At 37.2% G+C, this 13,605-nt stretch overlaps 1 protein-coding gene across 1 annotated transcript; it reads right to left on the bottom strand.

Annotated features, from left to right (window-relative positions):
* Window positions 1-4,109: 4,109 nt before the first annotated feature.
* Window positions 4,110-9,853, bottom strand: psmd8 (proteasome 26S subunit, non-ATPase 8). The gene is made up of 7 exons (XM_063004534.1): window positions 9,729-9,853; window positions 7,481-7,553; window positions 7,288-7,390; window positions 6,247-6,412; window positions 5,993-6,093; window positions 5,383-5,494; window positions 4,110-4,558 (listed from the first exon to the last, which is right to left on the bottom strand). The coding sequence occupies exons 1-7, from the start codon at window positions 9,837-9,839 to the stop codon at window positions 4,421-4,423; spliced, it is 804 nt and encodes a 267-aa protein (XP_062860604.1). The 5' UTR covers window positions 9,840-9,853; the 3' UTR covers window positions 4,110-4,420.
* Between the last annotated feature and the right edge of the window lie 3,752 nt (window positions 9,854-13,605).

Below are 13,605 nucleotides of genomic sequence, written 5' to 3'. Positions count from 1 at the left end.
AACAGTCACAAAACAACACAATCCCTTTACCATAAGAGTGGTGATTACCTTGGATTAAGTGTTATTACTTACCTTTTATCATCATCCTTTTTACACCATATACATGAAAGAATAAAACAAAAGGCTTTCTGACACACGTATTTTAAGTGATTTGTTAGCACAGAGCATTTCCAATTTAGATTTGGGAACTTGGTTGTGCAAAAATACTAACGCTATCTTATACGAATTACCTACTGTGTCCTTAAAGAAATGTTGACTTTTTTACCATCCATCTCTCTGTGCTGACTATGTCTCATTCAGCACGGATTACTTCAAGTCCATAAAATGTCACCTTCATTTTATAAAATCAGTATAATGTCAAATTGGGACTTTTTTATCTACCTTAAATCATTATTTAACTAAGAAAGTAAAAAAAATGACTGTTCCTGTTGACCAACTTGATTATTTTTTGTACCTTAGTGGTTAAGGTACTGGACCAGTGATCAGAGGGTCACTGGTTCAAACCCCACCACTAACAGGTTGCTGCTGTTGGGCCCTTGAGCCAGGCCCTTAACCCTCACTTGCTCAGACTAACTGTATCTTTTAAATGTTGTAAAAAGTAATTGCAACATTACAAAGTGGTAAGTGCTTTACAGTCTCAACTTTTTTGGAATTTGTTGGAGACCTGAAATGCAGGAATGGATGTTTATTAACAAATACAATAAGGTTAACCAAACAAAACATTTAACATCTTGGGTTTATACTGTCTGCAATGAAATAAAAATCAAAGTAAATGTAAGTTTTTAATTTGCATTTTCATTTTGCATCTGTCCAAACTTTTTCTGCTAAGATGAACATAGCATAAGCATAAGCTTGATTTTTTGGTTAGTAAACCATTTTTGTGTTGATCTGGACATAGGATTTGTATTATTGTCCTGCTAGAACATCCACTGACAGTCCTTTTTAAGTTTCTTCTTGGAGGCAGACAGATTGTGATTTAAAAGAGTCTATGATGCTATGTTCCCTAACAATGTTTCCAGGGCCTTTGGAGAAAAAACAGCCCTGTAACCTCACAGACCCTTACAAAAGGGGTATTAGGTTCTTTTCAGTTTAGTAGTACTTTTTATGCCAAACCCACCTTGAGCGTTTGATGACAAAAAAACTTTTTGTTTCTTCTGATCATGGAACATGGTTCAAAGTCCCAGTAGTGTCTGACCCTGAGGGGCTCATTTATAAAACTCTGGAATGAAAGTGTGCTTGTGCACAAAAGCATGAAACAGTGTGCATCCAAAAAAATTCTGATTAATAAAACCTTGCATACACACACCTAAATGGAATTTCCACTTTATGAATTACAATCTTCCTAAAAATGTGCGCAGGTGAATTAGTCTCATGTTCCACCTCCTTACCGCCCACACTTATTCATAAATGGCCCATGCAAATTACCTCATGAATACTTAAATATGTAGTGTTTCATTTATTGTTGTGTGGAAAAGTGGTAACAATAGAGAAATCAAAGACCAAACAGAGGAATTTTAGAAAGTGTAAGGAAGAAGTTTCAGAGATTGAGGTTGTGTTGTTTGGTGGCCTCAGTAGTGGCATCACCAAAAAAGTCAACATTGTTAATTCCACACACCACACTGATGCAGAAGTAAAAATAAGTGGTCAGATCTAAAAGTCTAACTGCAACTGGTGGGAGAAAACCCACACTTTCACCCTCACCATTTAATGCAAGAATAGCTTCTATTATTGGGGTACCCATCTTAATTGGAGTGATGAGTGAAAAGGGTGATTTGGCTGATGAGCCCTGCACATGAGAACCAGGTAAATGCTTTTAGAATTTTAGACATTTGGAATAACGATGCAAAACTGTAGTCTAAAAATTGTTTAAACTATTTACCTGCTATTGTTTAATATTCTTAAAGAGGTCTGTGGATGCAGACATTGCTCACAAAGCAAGTGAAGACTGCAAACCTGGGCCCAGTGACGTCTCTGGTGTCTGTGGTGCCCCACATGCCTTTAGCAGAGGTTGTGTTCTTACAGATGCTGTGTAACAAAAGACAATAAATACAATTACACGTCTGAAATTTCAATAGCATTAAAAGACTTAATACATAAAACAGGCTAGTGAACTAGTATACGTAAATAAATCAGATAAACATCAAACAAAAGAATGCTTAAGTATGAATCAGTTTCATTATCTGCAATTCTCTATTTTACCACATGATGTCGCCAATTACGTTTTTATGGCTGTACCCATTGGTCATCGCTGTCACTAATGTAATCCATTTTACTCCATTTCTTTATACACCGATCAGCCATAACATTAAAACCACCTCCTTGTTTCTACACTCACTGTCCATTTTATCAGCTCCACTTACCATATAGGAGCACTTTGTAGTTCTACAATTACTGACTGTAGTCCATCTGTTTCTCTGCGTGCTTTGTTAGCCCCCTTTCATCCTGTTCTTCAATGGTCAAGACTCTCCCAGGATCACTACAGAGCAGGTATTATTTGGGTGGTGGGTCTTTCTCAGCACTGCAGTGACACTGACATGGTGGTGGTGTGTTAGTGTGTGTTGTGCTGGTATGAGTGGATAAGACAGCAGCGCTGCTGGAGTTTTTAAACACCTCACTGTCACTGCTGGACTGAGAATAGTCCACCAACCAAAAATGTCCAGCCAACAGCGCCCTGTGGGCAGCGTTCTGTGACCACTGATGAAGGTCTAGAAGATGACCAACTAAAACAGCAGCAATAGATGAGCGATCTTCTCTGACTTTACATCTACAAGGTGGACCAACTAGGTAGGAGTGTCTGATAGAGTGGACAGTGAGTGGACATAGTATTTAAAAACTCCAGCAGCATTGCTGTGTCTGATCCACTCATACCAGCACAACACACACTAACACCACCACCATGTCATTGTCACTGCAGTACTGAGAACCATCCATCACCTAAATAATACCTGCTCTGTGGTGGTCCTGTGGGGCTCCTGACCATTGAAGAACAGGTTAAAAATGTATGTTGATAAATAGATGGACTACAGTCAGTAATTGTAGAACTACAAAGTGCTTCTATATGGTAAGTGGAGCTGATAAAATGGACAGTGAGTGTAGAAACAAGGAGGTGGTTTTAATGTTATGGCTGATCTGTGTATATTCCGTTTCTGTGTGAGATGTTTCATATGCACATTCTGACCCATTTTTGTGCATGCACACACCATATATAAATGAGGCCCCAGGTGCTTAATGTTGTGCTTGCCAGGCTTCTTCTTGGCCAGCCTTCAAAATAATGGCATGAAAGTGGGACCTAATGGTACTTTAAAGACTTGTGGTGACGATCACTTTCCCAATGGCTCAGAAGTCACAGTTAGTATTTGGTAGCATTGTCTTTAGGTTGCTTATGTTGGGGCAAATGTTTTGTTTAGCCTTCCACAAGCTTCTTACAATAAGTTTTGGAACTTTAGCCCAATCCTTCTAAAATAATTGGTATAATCAAGTCAGGTTTGTAGGCCTCCTTGCTCACACACACACTTTTCCAGTCCTGACCCTAACAGAGAGTTTCCATCTAGAAGAGCTATTTGCACCCAGTCTTTAAGTTTAATGTTACTTCAATATCTCCACATAATTTCCATTCCAAGGACTGAGGGGCAACCTATTTTGCTCTTAGGTTAAGATTCATCAAGGACTTACAACAAAGAAACTTTGAAATTCTGAACAATTATGACAATATATACTTTAAACAAATACTGTGCATGGTTAATTGGCGAAGCTCATTTACAGTATATACATTGATTTCCTGCACCAAGATAATTATTAAAATATTACAAAATAAAAAGCTACACAGATCTATTCTTTTGATCAAGTGTAGTTCAGCCTATTAATGTGTATATGTTAGGGCAATCAAAAAACACCTGCAAACTTTCACAGCAACCATCTTTTAGTTGCTAGGATACATTAGGAGGCATGAGCATTTAAATGTGCAGTAATTCTGAAAACACTCAGAGGGAAATAAACAGGTCAATGAGTTTTTGGCTTCTGACAAAATTCAGTTTATACATACATGCAGTACCATGTTTCCTTCCTACTTGCTGTCATAGCCTTCAGTGTATTTAAAAAAAACAAACATGTTCGGCAACCAGTTTTTGTTTTATTATCCTTGACAAAATTCTTACAGTCATGCACAAACGTTATTTAAAAAAAAAAAAAAAGCTCATACAGCTTTTTGTCAAAGCTCCACCAGTCACAAGTGAGTAATGATAGTTATGAGGACCATCCAATGTAGGAAAATAAGCCTCGTCTGTCTGTGCATGTACATCAGAGCACCGGTCCTGAGCAAACCATACTCTGTACACATCACACTCCCAGGGTTGTCTATTATACTATGTATAAATCAAAATAAATGTGGTGTTGGTGGTGATGAAAGCTCATCTGTGTTGAACTACACAATCATTTCGAGCTGTCTTGCATATTCAATAACTTGTTTGGCCAACTCTGTTGATGGAATAGTCACTTCCTCTGTCCGCTGTTGCTGAGAGCTGAAAGAGTAGCAGCCATCAGTGTTCTGTGTCCAGCCTTTCTGCATATGCCAAAACAAGAGTTAGTGGTAAATTCCATATTGTTACACTCATAAAGCCAGCAAAACATAGCATAGCATAGCATATGTACAGGCATATGTACTAGCTCAGCGGTCCCCAACCTTTTTTGCACCATGGACCGGTTTCATATAAGATATAATTTTATGGACCGTCGGGGGCGGGAGGATTTAAAATAGAATAACTATAGAACGGAAAATCAGTGTGAATCCTGAGCTTGCAATGAGATGCTGCTCCCACCTTGTGGTCATTGGGGACAATAACACCCGAAGAGTATTGAAAATGTAATTGCTCTTGTAGCGATCTCTAATTTTTTTTTTTTTTCTGTGCGGCCCAGTAATAAATGACCCACGGACCGGTAGCGGTCCGCGGCCCAGCTGTTGGGAACCACTGTACTAGCTCACTCAAAGCACAGATAACCAAACTGAAGCTCTCTTATTTTGGACAAATGATAAGAAGAACCAATTCATTGGAAAAAAATAATTATGCTTGAATAAGTTGGAGGTAAAAAAAGAAGTGGACAACCAGCAACAAGATGGACGAATACAAGAAACAATAAATGAGCCGTTTACAAACTTGAAGACCCAAACAAAAGACGGTTCAGGAAAAACACTATTCACTGCTTTGATGGTGCTTAATATACTACTTCTACTACTACTATTACTACTACTACTACTAATAATAATAATAATTCTAGCAAAATACTCCACTTGTTGTTTGGTTAGTGGACTAAGAGTAATGATATAAAATAATATAGTACATTAACAACTCTATGCTTTCATGTTAGTTTGGTGCAATGCATGCTTACTTTCTTAGCATATTCCATCATCTTCTTTGGTGAAGAGAAAAAAAGCACTCTTGTGGCCTCATTGAACTGAATTTGCTCATACGCCTTCTCAATGCATCCTGCAATCTCATCACTTCAAAAGACAAAAGATACATCAATAAATATTCACTACAATTATGTGGCTTACATTTTTTTTTATATTATGTATTCTTAACATTTTGTGCAGACATGTGGAAACGATTAACAGTGCATTTAAATGTAGTTTTGGAATTTGACAACTAAGTGCTCTCCTAAATTATCACAATTACCTCATAATTTGGTCAACATAATAATAGTGACAGGCCTAAGTGCAATGTGAAGTACTACCCTATTAGAAGTCAAAACATCAAAGCAGTCATAATGTATATTTGACAATAAATGTTCACAAAATTTAATATTGCTGAACTAAGTTGTTTTACTAATGAATAATATTTACACTTCAAGTGTGCAATGCAATGCAAATATCAATGCTCCAAAACATTCTAAGCTCTGTGTTGATAAATGTAAAGCCATATTGTAGTGCTAATAGCAATAATATAGATATTTCCAATTGGGCAGGAAGCCATTTAAAGTTTAATGAATGAAATCTCACCGGATAGTGTCAAGAAGAATGTCTATGAAGAAGGTATAGCTTTCAGCAGGAATGTTTCCTTTTGCAAGAAAAACCTTGTTATAACTGCCCTCCATTAGATACTGAAATAAAAGAAAAATGTCAGACTCCAGCATCTAGTTTAGCAACAACACAATTTATATACCAATAAGGTAAATAAGTTAATGTTGAGCTATAACCATCTATAAGGTTAGCCATAAATGATCAAATTAGCTGACAATAATACATTCATTTACTTGCTCTAATGAAACTGGGTGCTTGATGTAGACATTGGCCTGGATGTCTTTAGCACTCAGTCTCTCCAGTTCTGTGTGAAATTCAGAGACTCTGTTCTGGGAGAGTAGGAAAAGCAGATTAAGACCCAGCAGCTGGTGCATGTAGGCTGACTCTGGCAGCTCGTCCCTGGCAAACAAAAGATAAGGTATTAATTATAAAAAAAAATGGACATTGACATGACATTTAAAATGTATGGCCAAGTTGAAAGACACAAGCAAATATATATCCCACTACTGTAGATTCAACTTCCCTTTTTAAAACAACTAATTTTATAAATGTATCATACTAACACTATATGATGTACTATAAAAGGACTATCTAAACTATGGGGCCTTATTTAATAAATACATGTACAAACAAATCTGTGAGTAAAGCAAGCATGTGTTTACTATAATAGTGTGAGAATTCTGGTGTATTACAGGCAGTGTTTGCTCAGCAGTTAAAATGTTGGACTAATGATCAGAATGTAGTCGATTCAAGCCCTACCACTGCACACTGCCACTGAGCAAGACCCTTAACATAATGCTATAAATGTCATTATTTGTACAGTTTGTGTCAAAAATGTGTGCAATATGCCCACCATTCACCATGTATGTTTGAAAATTTAATGCGTTAACATCAGGACCTCTGTGTGATAAACTACTTCATAGTAAATAACATCGCACTTGTGATTAACCAAAGTGCCCGAATTACAGTTGTTATTTGTCATAACAGTTGTGTTGTATTGCTAAATTATTTCTGTCACTAATTCTTACAAGCTGTCCACACTTTTCATAGATTCCCATTTTAATCTGAATCCAACATTTTTGTTCTTATATGCATTTGTAATGTATTAAGGCCCATAAGCTACAGAGGTTTAGTTTTCCCAACTTACGATACACCCAATTCAAACCACAATGGCCCTGGTAATTAATAAGTTATTTTAGTATAATACTTCCAGTCTAGACATATATTTCTCATAATAAATATTTTAAATGGAAAGCAAAAGTCAGCTAAATTACTTGTAATCAAAATAATAACACTTCAGCTGAGCCATGTATCGCTCAAAAGAAGGGATATCTTTCTTCAAAATGCTCCACAATGCTCCAATCTCCAGCACATCACCTACAAAACACAAGTTAAATGTCATTGACACAGAGCAATAACACTGATAAATAAATGAATAAATACCCCTTATTGAAACTGAATACTTACGGGCTAAAATAAGCTGCTGTTTTGAGAGTTTCATCCCAGTCGTTGGTAAAAAATTTAATTCCAAAAGAGAAACCTAACAAAAAAACATTAAAAGATTTAATGTTAAGATTAAAATAAAATAAAATAGTGATTTCCTTCTTTTGCTTTTGTCATGTTATCTAAAGATCCTTTAGCAAAGATACTTTACTTGTGATCAGAAACTATCAAACATTGATCTCTCTCTCTCTCTGTTCACCACTGCTTTATCCTCATCAGGGGTGTGGTGGGTTTGATTAATTGGGCACATTTGGGCAGAAAACACCCACATCACAGGGCAGACACACTCACAATTTTTCTCTCTTATCTCTCTTATAAACCCACACAGACAGAGGAAGAAAATACAAACTCTACACAAGTCAGGCTGCCCGGCTGGGGAATGAAACACAGGCCATTTTTGCTGTGAGGCGACAACACTACCCACTACTCCACCTTGCTGCCCTTTTAGATAAATTCAAAGATAAAAAATGGAAGTACAGAACCTAAATCTGTACAAATAAGACTTGAAAAAAAAGAAATCACAGTACTGTATTAATTTGCCATTATGTCCTGATGTCCTGTTAAGGTTCGCAGTTTCCTAAATATGCTATGACAAAGGTTATTGGCCTAAAACAAACAGTGTACTAAGACAACTGACCCTTGATAACACTATAGAAATCGATTACATTAACAGATTGGATATAAACAAAACGTAGAAATCCAATCCTGACTTGCCGTTTCTTTTTTTTTTCTTTTTCTTAAGCTTCATATCTTGCTTAAATACCCACACCTAAAAGCATATTTATAATTTAACCCATTAACTGCCCATTTCTTTCTGTTGGAACACGTGAACGTCCTGTTTTTCTAAGTGACTGACCGATGGCATTACCAGACGGGTTAAAGTACATGATCCCCAAGTGGGGATTATGGCAGTTTGTTTGTTTGTTTATTAGGATTTTAACGTCATGTTTTACACTTTGGTTACATTCATGACAGGAACAGTAGTCACCCATTACACAAGGTTCATCAGTTCACAAGGTTATATCGAACACAGTCATGGACAATTTTGTATCTCCAATTCACCTCACTTGCATGTCTTTGAACTGTGGGAGGAAACCGGAGCACCCGGAGGAAACCCACACAGACACAGGGAGAACATGCAAACTCCACACAGAAAGGACCTGGACCGCCCCACCTGGGGATTAAACCCAGGACCTTCTTGCTGTGAGGCGACACTTACCCACCGTGCTGCCCCATTATGGCAGTTAATGGGGTTAAGAACTCAAACATCAGGCCAGTTTTAATACAATAGCGATAAGATTACGGGTATAAATTTCATTATTTTTAAAGGCGATTAATTTCATTTTTATACAGGCTTGTTTTTCTCATCTTTGCTGCTTTTTGTAATAAAGCTATAATAATGAACTTCCCAGCAATAGACTAGTCTTGAAGACAGCATTAAATCCCAATACACACCTCGATGTCAATGGTACCTTCACCAATGTGCAAGTCATACATGCCGTGAGCACTGATGCACCCCTGTACAATGACAGGTTGGCTTTTACACCTTTGGCTGATAACGTATATTTGGTCCAAATAACTCATTAGATTTTTTTACTGGAAACAAGCTAAAACGTAGACCATATTAGATATGCTTTAGCTCAGAGAACTCAGTAATGTTTCGGCATAAAACTGATGTATGGCGTTCTCTTTGTTTATATGAGTAAGCTTTGAGCAATCACTCGGAAGGTTCTGCGTTCGCAGCCACTGTTGGGATCTTGAGGAAGATCCTCAACCCGTAACGTACAGGGTGCAATGTCGGACCCTGTGTTATAATCCCATACGCAGAAAAAAGAATTCCATTGTACTGTACACGTGTATATATGACTTTATATAATAAGGCATTTCACATGTCCAGGAAATTATTCTCCAACTTCAGCTATCAATCTGATAGCTTGCTAACTACTCAAACACTAATGTGGGTCGTGGTTAAGTAAAATAATAAAAAAATAACAACACAAAAGCACCCGACAAGCTAGCCTTGTTTTTAGCAGATATGTGTAAACCCACCACAATAAGCGAAACAATTATTGATTCATACTGACAATTAGCGTTATTCGGCTAGCGATGCTAGTTGTTTAGCTACAATGTTATTATTAGCTTTCTAGCTAATTCAAACCTTTTTAATTAGGTCTTAAAATGACTTATGCTATTTTGTAGTTATAAACAATACCTTGAGCTTGCTCAGTATCTCTCCACATTTGTTCACATTTGGATTTTTCTTGTTCCATTCGGTTTTTAGAGTCTCATACAGACCGACAGTCTCTTTCAGCGCAGCCGCCATGGTGATTCTGCAAAACGTACGACACCGGCGGGCGATAATACGGCATGGAAATGTCGTAAAGTACAGTTGCTTCGTAAACAAAGAATCTTTACCAATAGATGTCACTATAACATTCATCATTGTTTGTTTTACTAACGCGTTATCCTGGTCAGGGTCGTAGTGGGTCTGATTCATTGGGCTAAACGCAGGAATTTAATGCCTGCAACACACTTATGTTGGGAGAGGAGTACAAGGTTTATAGAGTATTCAAGTTGTAGGGCAGTTGTAGCCTAGTGGTTAAAGGTACTGGCTTGTAATCGAAAGGTCGTTGGTTCAAGCCCCACCTTTGTCAGGTTGCCACTGTTGGGCCCTTAAGCAAGGCCCTTAAGCCTCAATTGCTTAGAAAATATAATGTCACAGTATTATAAGTCACTTTGGATAAAATGCCGTAAATGTAAGTTACAACGTTTGAAACATTCCACAACAAGCTGATGGACTGTTAACAATTGTAGGGAATCAGGATTAGGTATAAAAAGGCTCAGACTTTTTTCTGTCTCAATACAAGAATTGTCAAACAATTAAAAAAGAACATTTTTCAATGAAAGATTGCAAATAATTTGTCTATCACTTTCTCTGAATAACCGGCTCAGAAAGTGAGTGAGAGTAACAAATTATGTATATATACCACAATGTAATGTGATTAGAAAGTGTATACTAAATGTATACCAGAAATGTATGCCTACACTAAATGCTAACAGCGTATTACTTCCTAATAAAGCAGTCAGTAAGATTAAACAGTATTTACAAATCTCAACATGAATTTAGCACCTGATACACTTTTACCAGAACACACTATATCATGACATTACCAGGCTAGAGTCATTATAGTGCTGAAAATGGTCCATGACATGACATCATCTTGTCAGTGGGGGTCCTATGGTGGTCCATTTCGACTGATTAAAGGGTTACAGTTGGGTGCTAAAATGCACAGTGCATCAGATGGGCTACAGTCAGTAGTACTGACTGTAGATATACCTACAAAGGTGATCTGTGTAGTAGGTGTAGCATATAAAATAAGCAATAAATGTATGTACATGATAGGTGTACCTAATTAGGTGCTCAGTGAGTGTATAAGAGTAATGCATTAAATACATATAGAGATTTTTAATTAATGTATGTACCACATATTAATATTTTGCAATTTTATTTGTATTAACGCTCTTCAACTTTCACCCCATGGACCTCTCTTTAAATCAGCTCATAATCTAATGTGGACACATGGGGTGTGTCTGATCCACTTATCCCAGCACAACACACACTAACACACCACCACCATGTCAGTGTCACTGCAGTGCTGAGAATGATCCACCACCTAAATAATACCTGCTCTGTGGGGGTCCTGACCATTGAAGAACAGGGTGAAAGCAGGGTGAAAAGGTATGTAGAGAAACAGATGGACTAGTCAGTAATTGTAGAACTACAAAGTGGAGCTGATAAAATGGACAGCGAGTGTACAAACAGGGAGGTGGTTTTAATGTTATGGCTGATCAGTGTATGCGGTTGGTCTACCTGTGCAACCTGAATGAACAGCAGGTATCGCCTCATGCTACCAGTAGTAACAAGGACGCTAGCAAAATGTAAAACTAGAGAAGAATCAGACAGACAGACAGACGGACAGACGGATAGGGGGAGAGATTGTCTGCGACCACCACCGGCAAGTTTTGCTGTTGTTGCTCCAATGCACATGTTGTCACTTTCATTTGCACCAAAGCGGGTGAAATTGATTCACAATCGCGTATGTATCTTAATTTAACTGATCTATATCCCTGAATTGTAATTTGCTTGTGTTATACAATGACGATTAAGTGTTCGTTTAATTTTAGAGCAGGGTATATCAGTGTAACCTTCTGATCCGCTGTTGAAATTGTGAGCAATGAGTTTATCGGTCAGGCAAATACGTAGGTGCCCTTTTCCCTGCCCATCTCCTCTGTGATTGGGTCCTAAATCTAAGCCCGTGCAGGGCCGTTTTGGAGACCCCGCGCTGCCTGTACCTCTATCATCTCGGTGAGTTTGTTACAAAATAGCAATTTCTCTTTAAATGTGAATTACTGCTGTATAGGTGCAATATTTAGCTACTGCTAGCGAGTCTCAAAGCTCACTTCTACCATATACATGCAGCCGAATTTCTGCATGAGTCGGATAATATGTTCCTTTTACAACGAATTCCCAAGCATACCCTCTGCTTCAAGACTATTCCAACATAAACTCAGATTTAACTCGGAACGATAAAGATGCTAGCTTACGCAGATATGTATATGAGTAGCTAAACATGAAATATTTATTGTTTACGCTCCGTGTTTGTACGGACTGTCAGTGCACTACACCTACGCTGTGGTGATATTCAGTTATTGTCATGTTTATTTGTACTGCGTCTAAAGCTGTAAACGAAAATTCGCTGCTAGTCGGCTAGCTAGCTAGCCAGCCAGCTAGGTAAATTTGAAGCAAAATGATTCCTGCGCGGTTTGTTATTAAATATGAAAGAACACAATTGACTCTAATAATAGAACATTTCTAAATAAACACAAACGGAAGTTTTGCTTTAATTGCTATTTTTAACAAGTTGTAATTGAGGAAATTTAATCAGAATAGCCAATTTCTAGAGGTCTGGTCTTTATTCGTGTTTTGAGTTCTCTTGTTTATAAAATTGATATATATTTAAATAAGATACATGTGTTTTAACTTTCATAGGTGTGTTAAGGTTTTTTTTTGTTTTTTTTTCATCAAACGCTATTATTACTTATTGTTTAGTGTTCTACCTCCTGTATATGTTGAGGATTTGATCAGTGTACTGACCTCCAATCGCTTCACACTTAAACCTTACAGCAGCGATTTAAAACTCATAAAAGTTTTTAGATCATTAAAAAGACAGTATATATATATATATATATAGGCGAACCTGTTTGTTGAGTAAAACAGACACATCTGGTGATTTGCGTTTGTTTATATTGATTCCAGGAAACCCGCACTTTCCCTCTCGAATAGCTCTTGCCGTTGAACCTTCTGTGCATTTTACTTTTTAAATGGCCAATCATCTAAATAAAAACTGCTCTAAATGAAATTACCTGTTCTGTATGATATGGTTTAAAAGCTAATTTTCCTTATTTAACATCAAATTATCATAAAAGAACAATGACTATCTAAATCAGGTAATTACACAACCTGGTAATCACCCACCCTGTTAGTGAAAAATGTTTTTTTATTACGTTTTATTAACGTCGTCAAATTTATTTGTATAGCCCTCACTAAAAGAGAGTAACTTTCTAAGATTCAATGATCAAAAACCGTAACCTAGTGGTTAAGGCACAGGACTAGTAACCCCACGGTTGCTAGTTCAAGCCTCATCGCTGCAAGGTTGCTGCTGTTGGGCCCTTGAGCAAGGACCTTAACCCTCAGTTGCTCAGATTGTATACTGTAACTGTAATGTAAGTCGCTTTGGATAAAGGCATCTGCTAAATGCCGAAAATGTAATGTAATATGTAAAAATGTAAAAAATAAAAAAAACCCAGATGAGCAAGCCTAGGGCAGAACTACTGTAGTATACCAGCACATTGTTCAATATTATTGTTATGTAATAAGTTGTAGTGCTTTGTCTATGCATAGTTAGAAACATTTGCTTAGTGTGTGATTGTTTTTTTTTCCCCAGATTTTTTTATAAACCTGTATGCAATGAAAGTTGGCTTTCCTTATTTAGTTTTATTTTTTTTTACTTAAAACACTGAAACTTCTT

Source organism: Trichomycterus rosablanca, chromosome 11 (genome assembly GCF_030014385.1).
Source record: "Trichomycterus rosablanca isolate fTriRos1 chromosome 11, fTriRos1.hap1, whole genome shotgun sequence".
NCBI lineage: Eukaryota > Metazoa > Chordata > Actinopteri > Siluriformes > Trichomycteridae > Trichomycterus > Trichomycterus rosablanca.
This window is presented reverse-complemented; position numbering and strand designations above follow the sequence as displayed.